General features: G+C 30.6%; 3 protein-coding genes across 3 annotated transcripts; 1 reads left to right on the top strand and 2 right to left on the bottom strand.

Annotated features, from left to right (window-relative positions):
* Positions 1-9663: 9663 nt before the first annotated feature.
* Positions 9664-11367, bottom strand: LOC124922055 (protein PHYTOCHROME KINASE SUBSTRATE 4-like). Its single transcript, XM_047462782.1, has one exon. The coding sequence runs from the start codon at positions 11207-11209 to the stop codon at positions 9836-9838; it is 1374 nt and encodes a 457-aa protein (XP_047318738.1). The 5' UTR covers positions 11210-11367; the 3' UTR covers positions 9664-9835.
* Positions 11368-14517: 3150 nt separating this feature from the next.
* Positions 14518-15602, bottom strand: LOC124922054 (50S ribosomal protein 5, chloroplastic). Its single transcript, XM_047462781.1, has 2 exons — positions 15458-15602; positions 14518-15072 (listed from the first exon to the last, which is right to left on the bottom strand). The coding sequence occupies exons 1-2, from the start codon at positions 15546-15548 to the stop codon at positions 14714-14716; spliced, it is 450 nt and encodes a 149-aa protein (XP_047318737.1). The 5' UTR covers positions 15549-15602; the 3' UTR covers positions 14518-14713.
* A 7775-nt stretch (positions 15603-23377) lies between these two features.
* LOC124922052 (putative SWI/SNF-related matrix-associated actin-dependent regulator of chromatin subfamily A member 3-like 1) lies at positions 23378-26189 on the top strand. The gene is made up of 3 exons (XM_047462778.1): positions 23378-24775; positions 24858-25149; positions 25260-26189. The coding sequence occupies exons 1-3, from the start codon at positions 23426-23428 to the stop codon at positions 26048-26050; spliced, it is 2433 nt and encodes an 810-aa protein (XP_047318734.1). The 5' UTR covers positions 23378-23425; the 3' UTR covers positions 26051-26189.
* Positions 26190-26413: the final 224 nt, after the last annotated feature.

The following is a 26413-nucleotide window of genomic DNA, read 5'->3' as shown; positions in this document are numbered from 1 at the left end:
AATTTTAAAAGCTAACACAGTGTAAATAAATATATTATTTATTTTTAAATTTATATATATATTTTTTAAAATATTGAACCTTTTATATATATTTATTTATTTTAACCTTTTTATTTAATAATTTTTTTTATATAAATAAGAATGTAAACATAAAAATTTGACCTAGCGTAATTTTCAAATAATTATTATTTTTAATAATATTAAAATAATATTTTAAATTTTTATATTCAAAATAACTCAAAAGATGAATTAAAACCTAATTAAAGGTTAACTATTGTGATATTTAAACTCTAATTAGGAAAAATATTTTAAAAAATTTAAAAATAATTTGAGGTTAAAATATTGTATTTATTTTACCCAAATTAAGCCTGAATAGGTTAAAAATATTTAATTATGATTTAATCATTAATTATGTGTAATATATGACTTAAAAATAATTAAATAAATACCCAAAAATTCCCAAAAAAATAAAAATATGAACATAATTTTTATTATGTTGATAGAAATATTTTTGTGTGAAATATTTTTTTTGAAGAAAAACGTGAAAAAGGGATTAAAAGTCTATTTAAAATAACCCTTTTATAAAAATTAAATCGGACAATCCAATGTGGCCGAAATTTTGTTAAATTTGTGCAGCAAGAACGTAGACCATCAGATGAGCGCCTAGTGATCATTCAACAGTCCAGACGCTCCAATGCAGCCCGCTACAATGAAACCGCGCGCGCCCGCCCACACCGGAACAACTAACGGGATGAACTAATCCCGTTAGTCAAAGACGCTGATCGCTAACGGAACACGACAAACCCCCGCATCCCGTTAAGCGAAACAACATTTTTCGGTCGTCTTTCTCTTTGAGATCAGATGCTCGTCGGATTCGTGATCATCGCCGCCACGTTTCTTCTAGAAGCTCCAACTCCATTTACAACCATCCTTATTCCTTCAAATTTTGTCCACGTGCTCGCCTTATCTCCGCCATCAATACCATCAATACGGTAAGCCTGATCATATTCCCTAGCTAGGTTGCCACGACTGAGGATATAATTAGGGAAAAGAATGGAGTTCTTCAATTTCGACTTAAATTTCTCCTCCCCGACCGACCTTAGGATAGTATAAATACTCCCTAATGCTTTCTATACCAAATCATCAAACAATTACAACATATTATAACACGAATCAAAGAAATCAAAATCCGTTCAAGAACTGTTTTTTGAAAATTTTCTCCGGTGATTCTGGCTTTGATCCAAACTTCTGAAAAGCTTCCAACAGAACTAAAGAGTGTTCTCCAACTGTTGGTATGAATCCATAGCCTATGTATATCGATTTGTAATTGAAAATTTGAACTTTTTTCAATTTTTTCTAGTTTGATTTGTTATAGTGCTTGTTCATGTGATTTCCTTGTATATAATCAATCATTATATCATGTATGAATTTTCTGTTGAAAAAAATCAGATCAAATCAACCTGAATAAAAAATTTGAAAAATTAAACTTGAAAACAGGATTTTGTAAAATTTTGTTTTCTTGAGTTTAATATGGATTTTTTTATTCAAATAGTTGTTACACATGTTTGTAAACATGTTAGGATGAATTCCTAATGACTGTAACATCGTTTTGATCATGTTTGATCAAACTGTATTTTTGGAAAGTTTTGGATTTTGATTCAATATTCAAAAACAATTTTAATGTTTGAATGATGTTCTTGTTTTGGTTCTGTTCAACTATATTCATCATTCAAAGCTAATTAAATAAAAATCAGATCTTCAAATGACCTAATTTAAAAAATCCCAAAATTTGACATAGAAATGATTTTTAGAAACCGATCTTTGTAAAGATCCAATAATCGTGATTTATGTTAGGTCTTTTGTTCTTCATGATCATATGAACTATCTGTAGCTTACAAATCTTAATTAAATGATCTGGATCAAAAGTTATAGCACCTGCAACTTTAACTAAAAAAAGAACACCTCGGTCTTCTTGATCCTAGGCAAATGACCAAAGTTCTTAGCCTAGGATCGAGAGCAGGGACCGAGGGTCTTAGTTCGGGACCGATGATCCCGATCGAGAAAATTGAGCATAGGTCTGAGACCAAGGATCGATGTTCTTGAGTCTAGGATTGGTGTTCTTGAGTAGGGACCGAAAATTCCGACCAAGAGATCTTAGCCCAGGACCGAGACCTAGGACCGAGTTTTCTAACTTAGGACTGAGTCCTCTCCTTATCCTAGGACCGATTTTTCGAACCTAGGATCGAGGAACCCGACCAAGTTTTTCAACTTAAGACCGAGCCCTATCTTAGCCTAGGATCGATGTTTCTCACCCTAAGACCGAGTCCTAACTTGACCTATGACCGATAAACCTAACCCTAGACCTAAGATCGAGCCCTATCTTAGCCTAGGGACGATATTTCTAACCCTAGGACCGAGCCCTAACTTAACCTAAGACCGGTAGACTTAACCCTAACCCTAAACCTAGGACCGGACCTTCTCTTGACCCAAAACCTAGGACCCTAACCTAGGACCCTAACCTAAGACCCTAACAAAGTAGCCCGAGTCCAGAACCGAGCTTCCCGAGCCCGACCATGCCCAGATCGATCTAAACGAATCCAAGCCAGAATTCTGATCCTAAGGCCTATTTGATTCCACTTTTCAAAATCCGAAATTTATATTTATAAATCTGGAAACTCTGCTCTATTTTTTAAATAGTTTCCCGAAGTTAGAAAATAAAATATTTCTGGGATGTCTCCCAAAAATAAATATCTTCAGCTAAGGCCATGTTTGATTTTTTAAAATTATAATACCTTATTCTGATATTTTTCAGGTTTTGTTAACTTGATACTAGTGCAACAGGTACATACCCTTTTTTAATAATTTTGTATAATTATTTACCAAATCTAAATTTACCATTGTTTAAGACCCATAGACTACTAAAATGGAAAATTTTATAAATAAATCTTTAAAATAGCCATAATCTTTTGGAAAATAAAACCGTCATTAGACGGGCGCGGAGGACATAGCGCGAAAGTCTTTTTCCGAGCGTAACTAAAATCCGAACCCCTTACACAAATTATGGTATAAATACGTTTATACACATATTATTTTATTGATTTTCACAAAATTATTTGGTGACTCTGATTTTCAAATAAATAATTTTTTAAATTAGTTATGTTTAATTAATTTAAACCGGGTTTTGACCAATATTTGGCCCTCCATATTATTAAAAATTTGAACAAAATTAATTATTTTTACATAATTAATCTAAAAGCTTTCGAAAATTATTCAAAAATTTGTAAAAGAATATTTTCTTTTAAAGCAAATATGACACACAAACCAAGAATGAAACTTATCAAACATAGAATCACCCCGCGATACATTCCTTTTCCCTTATATTATCACGTGTCGAAGCTACGGAGAGAGCTTTGGAGTCACAAATAATTATTTTTTTATAAATAATATAATTCATTATTACTTTTATTTAATAACAATAACATAATATTTTGCATTAAAAACATATATAACTACATAAACATTATAAATGAAAATAATAAATAATTATTAACTACTTAAAATATGTCAAAATATAGTTTGATTAATTATTTGTTATTTGATATTAGAATATATATATATATATATATTTTATAATATAGCTTATATATATATATATTTATAAAAATAATTAATAATTTTAAAATATAAATACAAAATTAAATTAATTAATATTTATTTTATTTTATTTTATAAGTCTTAGTTTCTACAAGTAAATCACTCTAAGCAAATATTATATTAAATATATTAGCTACTTTAAATTATCATGTTATTGTTATTAGACTGTATTTTTTTTTCTAAAATTTGAAACTATTATCTACTGTTATTAGCGTTTTTGAAATATTAAGTAAAATATATCAAGTTCAAAAGTGAAATATAGATGAACTAAGCTTGAAAATTAAACGAATAATTAATCTGATATTCAATTTATACATCTGATCGAATCACTAAATTGGGTATATTCTTTCTTGGAATTATTATTATTATTATTATTATTATTGTTGTTGTGGGCTACTCATTTGACAAACATCCACTGTCCTTTACCCCCACAATAATTAGGCTGATATATTTTAAACATCTCGTTTTGGTTCGAAATCTATTTCAAATTATAATTTATTATTTATTTATTTACTTCAAATTATGAATATATATTTTAATGTTTGATTGTATACTAATACTGTATAGTATAAACTATACTAATAATATTTTAATATGATATTTTTTTTTATATTTTTATTATTGATATAAATTTATACCTTTATATAATTTATACTTCATATTTGATATAAAATAATAACTATTAAGATGTATTACATTATTCTTATATCATTTAATATTTAATTTTTAATTTCTTATTATACCATTTATTAATACTATATATATAACTTATTATTATATAATATATTAAATATATTTTATTCATTTTAATATTATTACTATATATATAATCATTTTGAGTATATATTTTATAAGTAGGCCATAATTTTAAATAAATTTTAAAATTTTATATTTTAATTAAAATTATATTAATTATTAAATAATAATAGTACAATAGTTTATAGTAATAAACAATATTATTTATAATATAAGTAAATAAAAATAATAATAATAATAATAATAATTTTAAATTAATATTTATACAACTTATACTACATTCTTATACTATATACCAAACACAAAATTATAAACCATATACAACTTATACAATTTCTTATAATTCATACCAAACATCAATAACCTATATAACTTATACTACCATATATTATTTTTACCTCGTTACAATTTATACCTCTATACAACTTATACCATATATAATTTATACCACGTACCAAACGCTAAATAATTTAAGTATCAAAATTCCAATATCAATTCAAATTTAATATTAGTTTCATACTTTCATCGTGTTGGAATAATTTGATTTAGTTAATAAGTATGAATAACGTTTAAATGAAATTATGAACACTAGTAAAAAAAAAGATATTGGCGATCAACTCCACTGATTGGTTTGGTTGTAACACCAATCAGTATTATTAAAACAATACCGATTGATTTTAAAATCAATCGGTATTGTTTTAATAATACTGATTGGTTGTAAAACCAATCGGTAAAAACTTATATATAATATTGATTAGTGTTAAAACCAATTGGTATAGTCCTAAAAAATCATAAAAAATGGGCGACAATTTGGCCACGTTTATTTAGTCATAGTACCAATTGGTATGAACCAATCGACATTACTCAAGCCATATTACCGATTGGTTATAATATCAATTTGCACTTCCCATTTAATTAGAATTCCGAGAGCTTCTTTCTCTCTTCTTTTCCAATCTGAAACCCTCCCCTGTTGTTGCTGTCAAACCAAATCTTCTTTCTCTCTTCTTTCTTGATTTTATTTCATTGTTCGACCTCTATAGATCTTCTTTCATTGACGATCGAGCTCAAAACTCCAAATCTTCTTTCATTGTTGCAGGTCTGTTTTGTTTTGGTTTTCTAATTCCGATCTTGAGTATATATATGATGATAGAATATGTTTTGTTTTGATTTTCTAATTCCTCTTTGAGTATATATATATATATATATATATATGTGTGATAATAGAATATGATATGCGTCGTTGGATTGATTCAATTTGTTATTGTATTAGTTCTCTTGAAATTTGTTATTTTATTAGTTTGGTTTCAAATTGATTATAATTTGAGTTTAGAAAATTAGTGATGGATTTAAGATTCGAATGTTTTAAGATGAATTTAGAATAGAAATTGAAAGGAGATGAATTGGGTTGATTTTTAATGCATTTGATCAAAAACCTAACTTGGTCGTTTGATGATTGAAATGAATGATCTGAGTATTATGAATTTGGTTGTATGATATGATTTTATTTTTTTGATAGAATGACAAGATTGTGATTAATATGTTTTGAATGCTTCTTTGACTAGATCGATGACATAGATGTGCTCAAATGATGAAGATGAGTGATTTAAATCATGGTGGTGAGATCGAATCGTGTGTTTATGAAATTTGAATAAGAAATTTTGGTTAAATGATTATGACAAATGTTCTTACATGCTTAATTACAAGGGAATGTGTTAAAATATGCACATCGGTCTGGTAGCAAAGCATTCACACAACTACAATGAGAAATTGTAAGACTTATTTTTTAACTTTGTTTTCAAATAAATTAAAATTGAACTTTCAATCTTTGGAAGTGCAAGAAGGATCAACTTTAAGCTATGAAGAATTCCTTTTGGCGACTAGGACCAAAAATGATAAATATGTTGATTCACACGTACGGTAGATAGTGGTAAGTATAAAATATGTTTAATTTACATTTTATATATTATTAACATTAACATATTTTGTTATAGGATAAACTAAGACATGTGCAAGTTGAATGTCTCGACATTTCTAATGTCTAGTTGAAAGAGTTTTTTTCCTCAAGATAAGGAAAAAATATTGGGATGAGATCAATTTTAGATTCTCAAGTTCGAGGGTTAGCACATTCCAAAAAAAAACTCCGTCGGGACAATTTGACAATGCAAAGAAGACTCGATAATTTGAAAGATAAATTAGTGAACAATAAACGCTGGAAGACATGTTGAGGGAGGTGAGGGAGGAGAGGGCCGAGATGGAAGATATGTTGATGGCTGATATGGAAGAGAGGATGAGGGAGGAGAGGATCGAGATGATGCGTCTTATATCACAGTTTATGTGTGTCAGTGGTTCATCAATCAATCTTGTTGTGTTTGCGCAATTTACTAATGTCGGTCAATCATCGGGTCATGGTTCATCGACGATAATTTCACCCGTACATCCCCTACAACAAGACGGTGATGATTATGGGGAAGAAGACGAAAATTAAATAAAGAACATTTGTTATGTATAATTAGAATTCAAATTTTGGGTAGTATTGATTATTATTTTGTGTTTGTTTAAGAACATTTATTATGATTTAATTTTGGTTCAATTTCATTTAGGGGTATATAGTTTAATTTTGGTTCTATTTTAGGTTTTCTAATATTATTAAAATATATATTTTAATTACATTGATGTTACCGATCGGTAATTAAACCAATCAGTGTTACCATATAGCTTTATACCGATTAGTTAACAACCAGTCCGTACTTTTTAGTTTGCCTTATACTGATTGGTTATAAAACCAATTAGTGTTATCATATAGCCTATACCGATTGGTTATTCACCAATTGGTGTTCCTTGAGTTCGTATTATCAAGAGAGGTTATAACGATCGGTGATAATATTATTACATTCAATCGGTATTACCCTATACCGATTGGTATCAAGGTATTACCGATCGGTTTACCAATCAGTATAGACTATTTTTTACTAGTGATGTCTCCTATTAGAAAATAGGAGGTAAATTAATTATAAATGTAGGGTTATTTGTATATAAGTTTATACCCTCTCCTAATTAAGTTTATGACCAAATTAGGAAATGAGAACTGGATTTGATTTGGGCAAAAGAAAAACAATTAATTTAAATTTTTTTTAGATGAAATAATATTCTAAAATATATTTTAATATATATATATATATATATATATATATATATATTATCATATTTAATAATTTTGTTGATTCAAATTCTTGACTCCAATTTTAAGGGTTTCTCCTCAAAAGTCAACACAATTACACAAAGATACCATACAAGATATAAATAGGTTTCTTTAGAATACATTTTATGTTTTTTTATCTGAATTTGAATCATCAACAAATTTATATTTGATTAAGTTTAGATTTTGAACGTGATCTCATATGAATATATATACTAGAAATCTAACTAATTTTGTGTTTTAAATGAAGCTATATATAGTCACATTTTCAAGAATTGCGAGTTTAAGTAGATTGATAGTAAGATCCCATTATAACGAAATTTATTTTTATCTTATTTTATATCGGTTAGAGTCAGTTCAAATGGTTTTGGGCTTAACAAAAAATAAAGCTCATTAGAGAATTTTGTTAATTAACTCAAAAAAAAAGATGAGAAATAACTTTCTCTTAGATATTTGCTCCCTCTTCCTTGTGCACTTTCTTCTCTCTAGAGAAGGATTCCGATCATCCTCCGACTAGTCGACTAAGTTAGTTTATGTAGGCGAGAACATCATCCCTTCTTTTGTTCTTCTCTGATCAGCGGTTATAGGCCTGACACAGTTTTCTTTTGCCTCTATTTTTGCTAGCCATCTTTGTTGATAATGATGATATATGTTGTAATGATAAGTTTTGATGAGGTTATTTGATGTTTTTTATTAAATTATCTCTAGGCTTGTATTTGACAACATTTGTATACCCATTGATATAGTGGGTGGTTTAAATGGTCTATAGGTCTCGTGGTTTTACCTTAATTGGGTTTTCCACATAAAATCTCGGTGTCTTGTTTATTTGATTATTTGATTGTTTGAAAGCTATTTTGCTCAATTGATTTGGCTGCCCATTTGATTATCCAGAAGGAAAAAAAGAAATTTTAGGCCTTTGTTATAGCTTGTCTAATTGGATTGCTAAACATGTATTTTTATTCGTTTTCTCTAACAATATCATAAGTCGGGTAAAAATAATAATAAAATATTATAAATTTTAATGTGAAAATGTAATACATATTTCAAAACATTTATTTTAAAGAATGTAAAAAAAGATTTTAAAAATAAATAAAAGTTGTATAGGACATCCTAACACTTTGTATCAATGCATACACCACAAATATGTAGGTTCTAAGTTTTTTTTTTGATGAGTTTAAGAAACTAGCATGATTACCGTGTGATGATTTTAACTTTATTTAAGAAGTTTTTAATGAGAATTAAATCATCTCATTATACTTTTTGTGATAATATATTATAATAATTTGTACCTTTTTTTCAGTTAATCAATTTGGAATATGGAGAATTACCCCCAAACCTATACAAGTAAAGATGTCTATTGTCAAGATTGAAATAAATAGATAATATTGAATGGGGGAAATGAAGTTCACTTATGGAAACTTGTGGTGAGAAGTGTAATGTTTGGACTATATGATACAATGGGGTCCCCATGTTATAGCTGTCAATATTTTCTTTTATTGTTATTACTATTAAGAATATAGTCCTATTTAATCTATAAATCAAAAGTATTATTTCTCAAATTTATATTACACATACAAAAGCATATGCAATTATCATACACCAACCAGTTTTAAATAATTTAATATATATTAAATGATTGATATATATTCTGTTTTTTCTCACTTAATTTTGAACCACATATTTACAAAAATATTTGTCAAATTTTGTCCATCAATATATATAGAACCATCAATGTTTAAGAATGTGTCTAAGAGATAATGGTTAACTCGTCAAATTTTGTCCATCAATATATAGAACTAAGGTAATCAATGTTTAAGAATGTGTCTACGAGATCGTGACTAACTCGTTATATTTGTTCTTTTATACACGATTATTGTCACTCAAAATACTTAAACTATACTAATTAGTTTAATTTATTTATATTTTAAAAATACAATACTCAAATGAAGATTATCTTTATTTCACTTAATTCCAATATCATTTTAATGTTAATTCTTTTTAAAACCATTTTGATGTTAACTCCTCTTTAAAACCATGATATATTGACCTTAGAAATATCTTAAAATGCAAAACATTATCATATCAATAAAGTTACAAGTTGGTACAAACACACACAATGACATAAGTTGGCCTTTTCAAATTATTCTTTACAAATGACAAGTTGGCATTTTCTCAAGATTATTCATTTTCACCTTTGAAATACTCTTTAACTATATCTTAAACTTGTCTTTATGCCATCACCTTGTTTAGAATACCACCAATGGATGAGTTGCGCCTTTGGATCTTCCTTACCTCCATATCGATGTCGGAGAAGTTCGCCACGCTTGCTCGATCGAACCCTTCTGCTGTCGTCACACTCCAATCGATGCTAGCCTCACTCGGCTCGTAGCATTCAGTCGGTGCTATAGAAGGTGTCGTTGGCTCATCTAGGCTAGTTCGATATGTCCGTGTTTCCTCTAGGGAGTCGCGACGTCGGTAGAGGGGATGAGTAGATGTTGTAATAGTTGAGAAGCTTTCGATCTCGAATAGATCAGAGCTGGCATCACTTGCCATGTCCTCGTCTAAGGTGGAAATACGTGTCGTGAGCCCGGGTGGAAAATTGATGCTACTTATAAGTTGTTTTCTTGTAGACAAATTGATATTAGATGGATGGAAAACTTCCAATGAATCTCGACGTGAATCGTCCATGTTGGGATCAGGAATCGAGTTCTTCATCAACACGATCTTGGCTTGTGTCGACGTATGATGATGATGACGGTCGTTCAAAACCGGGAACGAGAATCCAACCTCGTCTAACATTTGATCATGATGATTCTTGTGGCCAACATTGTTCATTCGAAATCCGGTTCGATCCCTTGACATGTACGCAAACTCTTCCGAGCGAATTCCTTTGTGATTGGCCGTGTTCGTCATTAAAACCGAATCCATCTTGATCTTGTTTGCTCTTGGGCTCGGGCTCGGGGATTGTGGAAATGAAGACGAGTTTGGTTTATTGTCTTGGACTTGTATGGACTTCTTACCGGCACATGGACATTTCAAACAAAACGACCATTTCTTTGAAGACACAACATCCACTCCTCTTTTTGCATCATTTTGATTTTGAAAACCATGATAATTATTAGGAGGAAGGTTTCCATTCAAATTGATGGCAATGGATTGATCATGGGGATTATTTTTCAAAAGACCAACTTGGCTATTCCAGCTTGCTTCCGATGAGGCAGTAGGCGTCGCATTAAAGGAACGCGTTTGATAACTCCGTCCATACCCATTAACCGATGATCCCGAAGAAAGTCTAGGAACCGTCGAAGAAGCCGACGATATCCTTTTGCTTTCCTTTGACTCGTTTCCTTCTTTGAAGTAGTTTTCGGCATCGAATACGCTAATTTGATCGGAATCATCAACGACATCCTCGATAGATGTCGTTGGTGCCAAAGTCGGATAGGAGGAGAAAGGAGTAGGAAGAGGAGTAAGGTTTAGGGTTTTGGGGAGATGAGGAAGTGACTTTTGAAACAAGGAAGTAGTGTTTGTTGTAGTTGTAGTAGTAGTTCCTTTGAGAGTGATGATGGGTTGTTGACAAGTAGTAGAAAAGTTTGGTCTTTCCATGTTTGAAGAAGAATGAAGAAGACTTGAGAATGATTGAATATGAGGAACATGAAATGAAATAGGGTGGCAATTGTGGCTGTCCCTTTTATGCCTCCTTTCTCTTTACTGCCTTATTTATGTAGTACAACTACAACTTGCTTATGTAGGCCTAGTTTAATAACTCTAAAAAAATGAAGCCATAAAACATTGATTCTAAGTGAAGGGGGTTCATGGAAGTGAAATGATGTGATATCATCTCTAAGAAAAACTATGATGGAAGAAAACAAGCAACAATATTAGTATTAGTGAAACCAAACCCTAATTTTAAATGGTTTGACCTTATTGTGGTAAAATCATTTATTATTATTTTTATATATATAATAGTCTATATTTAAAACATTGTAAACATTGTTTGTTATTATTCAAGTTTTGGGTTAATTCCACCATTTTTTTTGTTCAAGTTTGTTTATAACTATCCATGGTATGTATAAAAGTAGCATTGTACATATGGGTGGGCAATTAAGAGTATTCTATATGTTTTAAATAATTAAAGTACAAAAAATAATAAAATAACAAGAGAAATCAAATGAGAGGCTAGAAATGGCTGAGCACAGGGATGGAACATATGAGAATTATCCAACATACATAATGTGAAGATCTCATTTCATTCCAATATAGATAATATTGAAAAAATAAATAAATAAAATAAATAAAGGTGAGAAATCACCACTTATGGAAACCCACATTGATGTGTATATTTGGACTATAGGGTAGCATTGGGTCCCTATTTATAGCTGTCCCAATTTATAATGAATGGAGGGTGGACCCTATAGGGGTGTAGGACTTTCATTATAAACAACTTTTTGTTCCCCTCACCTTAGCCTTTTTGTCATTTCAATTTTTTAAGGATCAAATTTATTTTTACTTTTAACTCTCAATATTTAAGTTAACTTTAAAGTTTATTTAATAATAATTTTGTTAACTTTCAATCAATCATGCGACATATATGGCCCGAGTCGGGCCACAATATGCCTTGAAGGAGACTCGATACAATGTTTCCAATCTTCTCAGTTTCCTCCCGCGCCAACGTGGGGTCAAGTTGTCGTCGGCTGGCTGATGTTCTCGATCATTTGATTTCCATTTAGTTTATAGTGACAAATTTTATGAATAATTTGGTTAGATTTTATTTTAGTGTAACATAACTATATAATTTGTGTTTAATAGTAATTAATAATAATATAATATAAATGTACAACTATTCTTAATAAATATATAACATAATTATTATTATTAAGTAAATAATATACCTATGGATTAGAGTCCATAGTTCATGACAACTTTGTAAAATATACTTGTGTAAGCTCTCTCATTTGTATTGACTAAAGAGAAAGTGCTGAAGTTTGTAAAATTGAACCCATATTAGAATTAGTAAATCAAATTTAGTTCATTCATTAGTACAAGGGTTTAATTGTAATGTTGGAATAGTTCAAGGGCCAATGTACTTTTTTTACCTTTAGTTGTTGAATATGGCCAATGTAACCTATGTGATTATAAATAAACCAATTATAAATGATTAATCTCCTATTTGTGATTATAAATACCAAAATTTGACAATCAAACAGTTTGATATAGGTTTGAAAAAAATCTCAATCTATTTATTTTAATTTAATTTTGGTTTAGTCGATTTAAAATATTAATTCGTTCGTAAAAAAAAATCATTACTAAAACATAAATATATATTATATATTAAAAAAAGTTCATAATAATAATAACAAACTACATACAATACAAAACGCTTTGACATGATATTCATTTTTATTTTTTACCAAAATTTTATTTTATGATATTGTTATTAATATTTTCAAACTTTTTAAGAGAGTTCTAGATATTAAAAGAATTACCCATTTTTTCAAACGCTTTTAAAATAACCGGTTGGATGGACTTCACTTGCCCCTTTAAATTCAGTCAAGAAAGAATTTGACATGATAAATAATTCATTCTTTTACCTCCAAATGTAAGATGAAAAGATTTATTACATTTACTCCACCAAGCAAATGTAGACGGGACAAATTTCTCTAACACTAGATTATCAACATACGACAATTTAAGTAATATCGGTTAAAGTATAATACAAATTCTTGCCTCTTATGCGAATTAAAATGGATATCATAGACAACAAGGTGACAATTCACATCACTAAAAAAATATTGTCTTGACATCAATTGCTACATAGTGGAGAGAATGGATAATAGTACCAAACCAAGTGTTCTCAAAACTTTTACTACATTTAGTTCGTAATGGGGGAGTGGATGTAAGATAGACTGAAATTAGAATTAGGATGAAATTTAGTTCATTTATTAATAGAGAATCTAATTGTAAACACTGAAATAGTTCCTATTATTGCGAATTATAAACAAAATTTGGGGGTTTTCCTGTTGAAATCAAAATAACCCTAAAGGTCTTTTATTAGCGGGGATGCGACTAGTGGGAATCAAACCCAAAAACTTTGGTTTATGAAGTAAGAACCTTGTCGGGGCTACTTGGTGGTTAGAATGCGACATATAATACAAGTAATGTATATAACCATCCTTAAACAAGTGATATGCTCAACTATCAAGCCTCGATGAGATGATTATATAATTGAATTAAATCCAAATAAAACACATCAAACAAGCCCCTATTTAACAATCACCATCGACTTTTAGGAAACCCTCCTCCAAGGACATGTATTTTACTCATTTCTAAGTGCTCTCAAGTTTCATTTAGAGATCTTGGGGCCTAATACATGGTTAGAATTGGAAAAATGGATCTATCAAATGTGACATTTTTCTTTTCTTTTCTTTTGTGATCCAAGTTTATTTCTGGGATGGCTAGCATAACCACCTCACAGTCATGAACCCCTTTAAAATCAGAGCGTTCTAAGCAATATACTCAACTATAAGGTCTTGTTGAAATGATTAGATACATGCTTTATTTTTCTTATTCTTTAATTGTGATGGGTTAGCCTCACTACCATCCTTCAAACTAGAGCATGTGCAATCGAATCTATGAATACCATATTCAAAGAACATAGAATCACTCTCTCATAATATCATAATCCATTTCAACTTCAAAGATGTAAACAAGACAATACCATGATTTCATTCAACAAAATTTTGGCTTTGGAAGTTACCTTTTCTAGGGTAATGAAACTATTCCCAATCTTGTTGTGAGGTTGTTTGTCGCAAGACATCCGGAACACAAATATACTCAAAAGCTTCTCTAAGCACTGCAATTCGTGTTAAAATGCAAGTTTCCTGACTTCTTGGTTGTTTAGATGATAAGAAAAATACCAAATGGGAATGAGTATTAATAAGAATATAAACTGGGCTTGTCTCATAAATCACAAATTGTATTATGATAATTTGAAAGTACACAAATGTAATCCAACTGGAAGACATACATTCATATTGTTACAAAACCCATATCAGATTAGAAATGAGAAAACTTAACACCGAACCTGCCTAGTGAGCATTGGGCAAAAGGTTAGACATTTCTGTTGATCTTGGAAGGAGGCCATTTACCCTTTTTCCTTAGCCTACGCTTCGAAACAAGCCTCTTTCTACGCATCCTGATCTTCTTAGCCAACTTCATTTTCAACTTCTGCTCCAACAGCATCTGCTGCTTGGACTCCAATGGAAGATCCTGCACTTGCACATTTTCACCACCTTCACTTACTGCAGCAGGTTCAGGCTCGGTTTGTTCTATTCCATCAACACCATCGGTTGCCTTAACAATAATCAGGTCACGTTTTCCTTTTGGAATGAGAAATGAGTTATGAAACATAAGTCCATGAATAGGTGGTCTTGCCAGGATGAGTTTTAGGTCCTTGGTTGATCTGTTAACTGAAAGAAAAATATTTATTTATCACAATAGCACAGTCTTACAAAATTGATTGAGAAAGTGAATTACTTTAAAAACAATTTTAATCACTTAACAAAAAAGAGCTGAATTTGAAATCTTGGTTTAGATTGAAACACGCAGACCAACTGTTTGACAAAATGATTACAAAAATTAAGGAGTAAACAAACCGAACAGATGAAGAATGTGAACACCATAAATACATACAATGCATACGAGAAGAACAGAAACAACGAACATAAATCTGTATCACTAAGAAGCGTGTTCATTCAATTCAGATACAAGGAAGGGAAATTGCTGCCGCATTCAGATACATGTGCTGAATTAATAATATATTAAAAGAAAAGAGTGAAAAGATGCTGTTCATACACGGAATTGCGGCTATGGAAGACGTTGAAGTAGAAGGAGGAGACGGGAGAAGAAGGAAACGGGGACTGCAGCTGTTGAAGCAGAGAGCCATTATCTCTCTTCGTTGTATCTCTGGAATTCGGATAAGGGAAGAAGAAGAAATGGGGTTTCATCTTCTTATTCTATTTTTTTTTTATAATAAAATTATTATATCTAACTCTTCTCATAAGTAGGATCATTTATTTAGAAAATTTGACAAAATAGCCTTAAAGATGCTTTTATTTGAGTTTTTTTACCGGCGCATAAAATTAAATGCGCTGGTGACACCTTTATTTTAGACGATTTTGTCATTTTTGCGATACGTCCAAAATCGCGAGACGTAATCGTTATTCGCGAGACGCAAGTCAAAAAAAAAAATCGTCTCGCGATTGTGAGATTTTCACGCGGCATCCGGTTGCGTCTCGCAACGGGGGCATTTTCGTCCAAAAAAAATGTGTCATCAGAGCATTTAATTTTATGCGCGGGTCAAAAACTCAAATAAGGTCATCTTTAAGGCCATTTAGTCAAATTTCCCTATTTAGTCATCTCGGATCTCTGGTGCTAAAAAAACCTAATTTGACTTTTATTTAGAGTTGATTCTCGAACTCTACTGTAATAACTTACCATGTTTTTCTATCCAACAATACGTAATATAGGGCAAATTTATTAGGTGGTCTTTCAATTACTCTAATCTAATCGCTTATTTTTAAGCTTCAAAGTATTTTGTAAAACAAATTGTCCCTTAAAATTTTTAGAAAGTATCACCAATAACCTGTCAATTTTTCCATTAAACATAACGACTCTAACTAAAAATAACTATTATGATTAAAAAATTATAATAATATGTATTTCAATGTTTAAAATTCTTAATAAATCACGAATAATATATTAAAATAACAAATAAAACACTTTTATTCCACATTTTATTCACTTTAGCTCATTAATACTTAATCGAAGTCTCATCTCGTGACCTTAAAGCACTCAGATTAAAACACTCAGACTGACTAATTCTACATTTATCTACCAATTCAAATCGAACTTCTCATCTCATGACCTTAACTTTCACTCTGGCTAAACAACTAATCTTCTCGCATATTTATCCACCCTAATCGGATATTTTATAATGTGACCTTAAACTTTCACTTTAGTACATTATCAATCTCTTTTACCCTCACTTTGGCCCACCAATCCTCAATCGACCTCTCAAACAACTAATATTCTCACATATTTTTTATCTTAATGAACCTCTCATCTCGTGACTTTACTCCAGCATTACCAATCTATTTTTTATCATCACTTTAGCCCATCAATGCTCAATCGAATTCTCATCTCGTGACATTAAAGCACTCAGATGGACTCATTTCACATTTATCTACAAATTCAAATCAGACTTCTCATCTCATGACCTTAACTATCACTCCGGTCAAACAACTAATCTTCTCGCATATTTTCCACCATAATCGAACATCTCTTACTGTGACATTAAACTTTCACTTTAGTACATTACCAATCTCTTTTACCCTCACTTTGGCCTACCAATCCCCAGTCAACCTCTCAAATAACTAATCTTCTCGCATATTTATCCCTCCTAATCGAACATCTCTTACTGTGACCTTAACCTTTCACTTTAGTACATTACCAATCTCTTTTACCCTTACTTTGGTCCATCAATCCCCAGTCAACCTCTCAAATAACTAATCTTCTCGCATATTTATTCACCCTAATTGGAGCCTAAAACTAAGGCCCTTTTCCCACTAATTAGGTTCGAAAAGCCTAACGTCGACGTGGATGATAGAGAAAGCCAAAGCATCTCGAAAATCATGATCTCTGAAACCAAAGAAAGCCGCAACGTAGTCAAAGAAATCACCTTAAGGGAAAAAATTCATATGCTCAACTCCAAAATCAAGCCCAAAAGGAAAAAAGTGACAAGAGAAGCTAGCGAAGACGAAGAAGCCGGAACTCTATCTGGAAATATATCCAAAAAAGACCTAAGGGTGATAAGAAAAAGGAAAGAAAGAACAAGGGAAAAGACAAGAGAGATGAGTTCGAGGAAATCAACCACAATCGTCTTGTTTTAGTTGATTGATTGCTAGTTTCATACTTATTCACTTTTGTACTTTGGTTTCATGTATATGTGTGTGTTTCTTAGGTCAACTATGGATTCCTCATGGCCATCGTGTGTTGACTTTGAGCAAATTGTTGTAAGATCAATTTCAGCTCTTGTACTCCTTTTACCATTTTCGGGTCTTTTTAATTAATAGCGTAAACCATTTCTAAAAAAACTAATCTTCTCACATATTTTTTCCTCAATGAACTCTTATCTCGTGCCCTTACTCAAGCATTACCAATCTCTTTTTACCATCACTTTAACCCCATCAATGCTCAATCAAACTCTCATCTCGTGACCTTAAAGTACTCAGACTGACTCATTCCACATTTATCTACCAATTCAAATTGGACTTCTCATCTCATGACCTTAGCTTTCACTTCAGTCAAATAACTAATTTTCTCGCATATTTTTCCATCGGACATCTCATACTGTGACCTTAAACTTTCATTTTAGTACATTACAAATCTCTTTTACCCTCACTTTGACCTACTAATCCCCAATCGACCTCACAAATAACTAATTTTCTCACATATTTTTTTTTAATGAACCTCTCATCTCGTGACATTATTCAAGCATTACCAATCTCTTTTTTACCACCACTTTAGTCCATCAATGCTCAATTAAACTCTCTCTCGTGACCTTAAAGCACTTGAACTAACTCATTTCACATTTATCTACCAATTTAAATTAGACTTCTCATCTTATGACCTTAACTTTTCGACTAACCAATCATCTCATTCCATATTTTTATCCACCTCAATTGACTCAGTCGACTTCTTATCGTGTGGCATAACCATCTCATTCCATATTTTTATCCACCTCAATTGACCTATTATCTTGTGAATTTGTATTTTCACTTTAGTCAAAACAACAAACCATCTCATTCCATATCGTAAATGTCATTACCCAACCATAACCAAATATCATTCGTATTCAACCATCTCCTCGTTTTGATAAACCGACGTTTTTATTTCACATATTAACCATACATATTTTTTAATAATTTAAAATTTATGCCTAATAGGATTTGAACCATGGTCTCTATTCTATAGCATTAACATTTTAACCACTTAAGATTGTTGATATATATTTATAATTTTGTGTATGCATATATAATTTATATGACTAAAATTAAAAATTAGTTATATATATTATTTATATTTTTTAATATTTAATAAATACTTATTATTTTAATATATTTAAATTAAATTATTATTATTAAAATTTATTAATTAATAAATTTTGAAATATTAATTTTATTTATTTAAATTTATTATTAAAATAAATAATATGTCAATTTCTTTCAAAAATTAACCTAACTCTCTCTTTCACTGTTAAGGTTGATTATATATATATATATATATTATATTTATATATATATTATATTTATTCAAAGATTTTGGGAATTTGTAAAAAATATGGAGATGACCCAATTCCTAGGAGACTGAAAAGAAATAAAGGAAGTGGCTATAAAGAAAGCAAATGACACAAAGTTTAAGTCAAATATTTTCAAATGCGAACTCGGTTCAACAATTTATATCATTTGGCGGGAGAGAAACACGAGGGCATTTTCGAGGAATTGAAGAAGTCTAGAGTAGACCTAGGATGATATTGTAATTGATTGTAGCGCGAACATCCATACGTGGAAAAGAGTCTCAAAAAACGAACATAATTGAAACCTCTTCAGGAACTAGAAGGTATCATATCAAGAAGTCACCAAAAATGCTATTTTTTTTAGCGAGATAAACGCAATTTAAATTTGTTTGTAATTCCAATGATTGTTTGTAATTCACTTGTTTTTAATACCGTAACGAACTTAATTTTCCTAGGCTTGTTTAAGAAAATATAGAAACTCATTTGTTTTTTTTCATTTTTGGGATTTTTTATGAAATGACGTTAAATTGTTTTTCTCAAAAAATAAATAAATAAATATATATATATATATATATATATATATATATAAATGAATTAAAGGGTTTGTTGAAGGGTTGTACTTGTTTTGTTATATTACAAAGTCAAAACATACATATATCCTTTTTAATTTTATTTTTAACCGTTTATGTTTATGGACGGGTCAACCCACAATCCGAAACAAGTATCCATTTACTCTCACATAATCACAACTCTCGACCCGACAATTCGGACATTTTGAAATTAAGCATTATTATATATATAGATAATAGTAATGTCACCAGAAAAATCAATCACATACTTACTTTCGAGGTATCATCATACATTTCTGCTCCATCGTCAAAATTAATTCGAAAACTTTAATCCTCTTCGCAACCATCTTTGTTTATAACAATTTTTTTAAATCATACTTAATCGGTCCATCTCACTTACCTTACTCTATTGTCGTGTCTAGTCGCTTCCATTCCCTCCTATCAACATGAAAAAGAGTTTCATCACAGATTTTAACGAGAGAAATAGAGACGGGGAATAAGGAAGAAAGCTCCTTTATTAGTCAATCAATCAATAAGTTTTATTTACGATTTCATAATTTCGTTTCGAAATTTTAAAAGCTATGTTGGTTTGATATTTTCAATTTAAAAGTTAGTTTTAGATTGAGTTGAGCTCGAGCTCGTGGATAAATTGTTTAGTCAAGTTCGAGCTCAAATTTGTAAACTAATTCGAGCTTGAGTGCGAGCCGAGCCTATAGAAAGTGAATCGAGCTGAGCTCGAACTTAAGTTGGCTGGTGCTCAACTTGGCTCATTTGTCGCCCTATTTACATAGTTGAGATATTTATATAGAATAGTTGGAAGTATTTACATTGGATTTTATAATATTTAATAAAAAATATATTTTTTTTGAAGGATTTTTTCTCTCAATTTTGCTTATTTTGGAAATGGAGCTGGTCTGAATTTGGCTGAGAAATCAAAAAATAATTTCTAGATGCATTCTGATTGCATTTGGTATGAACAAGTGTAGCTGTAAATTATTTTTTAATTTATAATTTATATGTTTGGTGTAAATGTATATTAATTTTATATTTTATATTATTATTTATAGTTTAAAAATATTTTTATTTATTTATATAATTATAGAAATGATAAAATTTAATTATAAATGAATTATACAATAAAAATAATTTAATTGTTTAAGATAATCTTTCATTATATTTGAGATTTTTAATACTAATTAATAAAAACTGAAAAACATAATTTGCAAATGTGTTTGTTCATTACGTCGCCACAATTTGAATGCCAAATACACTAATTTCCTCTCCTTCATCACCATGAATATTCTCTTGCACATCATAGTTATCGTCGTCATCATCATAATCGTTATCCTCATTGCTAGAGTTGTAGTTTTGTCTTCATCATTGTCATCTCCATCTTCGTCAACAACATGACGTCTCACAAAATTGTGTAAACACATGATTGCTAATAAAGATATGTGTTTGAGTTTTTATAAAAAATTCAACACAATTCTCTAAAATTCGTCTTTTTTTTGTTGCATACTCTAAATGCACGTTCAATGATAGTCCTTAAAGATAAGTGTATATGGTTAAATATTTCATAGAATGAACTTGATGGCGAACCTCTTTAAAGTTGTTTAATATGGTATTGAATTTATCTATACAGTTTAAAATAGATAAATAAGTAAGAGGTAAGAGAAAAAACGAATGACCATGTGACTATGTGTCTCATATGTATTAGAGTTAGAGTAGTGGCGGACCCAGATATATTTTCTCGGGGGGCCAAATACATAGTAACGTAGCATTTTTTTTGCGATCAAATAAATGCATTTTTTAATTAAAATTTTACTCGGTAATTACATAAAAATACTAACAAGCACAATTACTAAATTATTCTTGTCCATGAATCGGTACAAAAAGAAGAGAAAATATCTTCATTACGTTGACTATACCAATCAATCAATTCAAGAAAATTACCTTTATTTGATGAACTACTTGACTCATCATGTCCTCGAAAAGGTAATCCTTGCCTCAATAGAAAGCGTGTTACATCAAACATTGTCGTTAAACGGGTGCGATAATTTATTTCTATATCACGACCATGTGTACGTAAAACGTTTCTCATGTTATGTCTTTGATCTTGAAATGATTCAAATTGATTTATAGCTTCATTATGACAACTATTTAATGTTCCCATATGTCGATTGAATCTTTCTAACGCCCTTTTCCAATTTTTGTACCCATCTCCTATAAAGGCAACATCTACGTTTTCTCTATTTAAAGGCTTAAAAAGATAACACTAAAAACAAAATGATGTATCTTTTGATATGCTATGTTCTAACCATGTATATTTGATCAGTAACATTAGACTCATTAGAAGGCTCAATAATTGATTGAAAATGCTCACATGTGATGTAAAAGTAAAAATTTGTTTATAGAACATCTCCATTATTCTATATCCTACATAAAACAAATAACTAAAAATAGATATATGTCATAACCTAGGCCCTTAAATAAAATATAACAAATACATTTATTTGTTGTAATAGTTTAAAACTAATTTAAAATTAAAAAATATAAAATAATATTTTACCTTTATATTTATATAAATTATTATTTTACCCTTATATTTATATAAATTATTATTTTAATTTTTATTTTATAAGTAATTTATATTATTAATTAATTATATTGAAATTAATAAAATATATATATATATATATATAATTATAATATAAATGTAATTTTAAAATAAATAATAATCTTATATGATTTTAATTATTTTATATATAATTCTTTATATTTTAAATTATATAAATAAATCTTATTTATATATTAACTAAAATTTATGTATTATTATTATAAATATTGTATCTTAAAAAATATTGTTGGTATAAAATAAAAATAATAATTACTTTAATAAAATTATATTTGAAATTAGAATACTATAATTATAAATTAATTTTTTTATAAAAGAAAGTGTTAATTTATTATAAATATTAAAAAATAATGTTTGTATAAAGAAAATGTGAGTTTGATCACCTGACCTCCATAACGGAGGTCAACTCCAAAACCAGCAGAACAAAACCTTATTTGATAAATATATATATATATAATATCTTAAAACTTTTATGGTTGGGGAGGCCCAGGCCCCCTTGTAGGTCCGCCACTGAGTTAGAGTATATAGCATATTAGCATTGAAGATCAAAATGGAGAATATACGAAATTGATTTTAGAAGTTAGATTACAATTACAGTGAGAATGATGTGTATTTATATAAGAAAGAAATAAGACGTTTGATGAATAATTTGAATTTTATATACTAAAACTCTAAATTAACTATTTAAGTATAATAAATTAGAAAGTTGTGTTGGTAGGACAAACTATAAGAAGATGATCCGAAAATTACAAAATAAAGAATGTCAAAATTTCTATTTGAAAATCGAAACCCTACAATGAACTTATTTATATTATCAAGTTCTTTTCTATAATATATATATATATATATATATATATATATATATATATTTCATTAGTTAAAAAAAAAGTGAAATGTTATTATATTAATTTTTAAAAAAATTTCTCTACAACAGATATATTTATAGTCTAATTTAAATTATTCATACAAAAATTTAAAATGACCCCCAAATTGTTTTGAATGTCATTTCTAGATTAAATCCTTTAAATTCTTAAAATGACAGTGAAAATTAATCTAGTCATTTTTACAATTTTATGAAGAAAATGTGCACTTATTTCCAAACTTTTAATATGATCATTTATTTATAATAAATAATTTAGAAAATTGGCATACGTTTGAAACAAAGGCGGGTTCTTTCACTCTACAAAGAAGAGAAACGGCGTTCCGAATTCCAAAATCTTCACCGGAACTTTTACGCTTTCCTTTTCTCAGTCCAAGAAATTATGGAAGAGAATGGCCGTCATCCGAATACACTGAACAACTCCGACGAAGACACTGAAAGCCCTCTTGATTCTCAATCAGGGTATGAGAAGTACCTGCTTGGATTCGTATTATGCCAAATCGTAGGTATTAAGCATTACAATGGAAAAATCAGCGGCAGGGAGATGGTGGCTTTGGTAAGAGAGCCTCTGAATGCTTTCGACCCCAACGCGATTAAGGTACTCAATACGCGGATTATTCAGGTGGGTTATATAGAGAAGATAATCGCGTCTGTTCTTGCACCGCTAATCGACCAGAATCTGATTACAGTCGAAGGCATCGTTCCCAATTTTGCGAAGGGAGGAGTTGCGAAATTTAAACTCCCGGTTCAAGTGCACATCTTCACGCGACGTGAGGAGTTCAACACGGTTCGATCAGAACTTTCGAGATGTGGGTTACAGTTAATATCTCAAAATGATGCTGGGTTTGGCTTGTCTGAGGCGGTAGTGGTGATGGAGAGAAGTAAAGGGAAGATACTGCAACAGGTGGATGAGATATTCAAACTGGTGAACGAGGAAATAAGGAAGAGAGCGCTAGAGAAATTGGAACCGCCACATGATATAATCAAATCGGAACTCCTCCCTCATCAGAAAGAAGGTTTGGGATGGTTAGTTTACAAAGAAACTTCAAACGAATTGCCTCCTTTTTGGGAGGAGAAAGATGGGCTTTATGTTAATGTATTGACAAACTATCAGACCAGTACGCGTCCCCATCCTTTGCGAGGCGGAATCTTAGCAGATGATATGGGATTGGGTAAAACTCTAACTTTACTTTCTTTGATTGCTTTCGATAAACAACCAACTAAAAATTCAAGAAAGAGACAGAAGGTAGAAAAGAAGAGTTTGAAAACAACTCTGGTTGTTTGTCCTCCATCTGTAATTTCAACATGGGTAACTCAATTAGGAGATCATACCAAACCAGGAAGCATGAAGATGTATATGTATTATGGTGAAAGAACTGATGATCCTAAAGAACTTCAAAAATATGATATTGTTTTAACAACATATGCAACTCTAGTTTCTGAAGAAACTTGGGAAGAATCACCCATAAAGAAGATTGAATGGTGGCGGCTTGTATTGGACGAAGCACATGTAATTAGGAATTACAAAACTCAACAGAGTCGCGTTGTTGCTAACCTGAATGCTAAGATGAGGTGGGCTGTCACCGGAACACCAATACAGAATGGGTTTTTTGATTTGTTTGCTTTCATGACCTTTTTAAGATTCGAGCCATTTTCAATAAGATGCTATTGGAGGAGGTTGATTTCCAGACCACTTGCTCAAGAATTTCAATTGGGACTCACTCGTTTGCAGGTAATTGATTATGTATTGTTCTAAACTACAAATGCAATGATTTTCATGTGAATCAATTGATGTTATGTTGTTGTGATGACAGACTTTGGTAGCAACATTGAGTTTGAGGAGAACAAAAGAAGGAAGCTTAGATGGATTGCTGCCAGAGAAGTCCATAGAGACTTGCTTTGTTGAACTTTCTTCTGCAGAAAGAACGTTGTACGATCAGTTGGAAGCTGAAGCAAGGGTTGTTGTCTCAAGCTATATTAGTCCAAGTAGAGTAACAAACAATTATATGAATGTACTCAGTGTAATCTTACGCCTACGCCAGATTTGTATAGATGTCGCAATGTGCCCTGCAGATCTCAAACTGTTGCTCCCATCTGAAATAGAAGGTATTTTCCTCAATCCTTACGTAGTATTGTGTACAAGCATATGATCTAAAAATGTGCTCGAATTGAGCCTGAAAAATTCTGAAATGGTTCCGTTTTATGGGTTGTTGCAGATGTGAAGAACAAACCAGAATTACTAAAAAAGATGGTTGCATTTTTACAAGAAGGGGAGGATTTTGATTGTCCCATATGTATGTGTCCGACAACAAACATGATCATCACGTGTTGTGCCCACTTATTTTGTAAAGCCTGCATCTTGAAAACACTAAAGGATACTAGACGCGCTTGTCCAATGTGCCGTCACCCTTTATCAGAATCAGATCTCTTTTCGGCTCCCCAAGATGTCTCAGACAACAATGGGCCTATTAAGGTTCCGAATTCCAAGTTGTCGTCAAAGGTTTCTCAACTGCTAAAACTTCTAATCGAATCTAGAAACGAGAACCCTTCAAGGAAATCGGTTATCTTTTCCCAGTTTAGGAAAATGTTGATAATGCTTGAAGAACCGTTGAGAGAGGCCGGTTTTAAGTTCTTACGTTTGGATGGGTCTATGAATGCGAAAAAGAGAGGCGAGATTATAAAAGAGTTCTCGATGGTGGGCGGGGCGACGGTTTTGCTTGCGAGTTTGAAAGCTTCGGGTGTGGGAATAAATCTGACGGTTGCTTCTCGTGTGTATTTTCTTGAACCGTGGTGGAACCCTGCAGTGGAGGAGCAAGCCATGGATCGGGTTCATAGGATTGGACAGACCGAGAAGGTTAAGGTTGTTCGACTGATTGCGAAAAATACCATAGAAGAGAGGATGGTGAAGTTACAAGAGGTTAAGAAGGATGGTGCTAGAGAAGCATTTCAAGATGGAGGGGGGAGAATTAAGAATGATCATATTCGATTGCTATTCTCGTTAAAATGAGAATTAGAAGTTGGCCCTTTTGATATTTTGCCTTATGTGAGACTCTTTCTTTGGTAACTTGAAACATGAAAACTAATGGACTGAAGTCTCTTTTTTTTGTTGTTGTCTTTTTATCTTGGATGGGGAGATAGTTGAATGAAGGAGATGAATATGTAAATAATAAATTGTCTCTTTGCGACTTAGATGTGAATTAGTTATTGGGTAAGAAATTAATGTAATGAATTTATTTTTGGTCATTTTAATTGGATCGAATTTATTATCTCTAATTTTTATAATCTGAAAATTACTATAATGTTTAATGGGTAGTCTAATTTTGTTGTCGGATATGATTATATATATATATATATATATATATATATATAT

Source organism: Impatiens glandulifera, chromosome 1, assembly GCF_907164915.1.
Source record: "Impatiens glandulifera chromosome 1, dImpGla2.1, whole genome shotgun sequence".
In the NCBI taxonomy this organism is placed as follows: Eukaryota; Viridiplantae; Streptophyta; class Magnoliopsida; order Ericales; family Balsaminaceae; genus Impatiens; species Impatiens glandulifera.
Note: the sequence above shows the minus strand (reverse complement) of the source record. Positions and strands in the feature narration are given on the sequence as shown.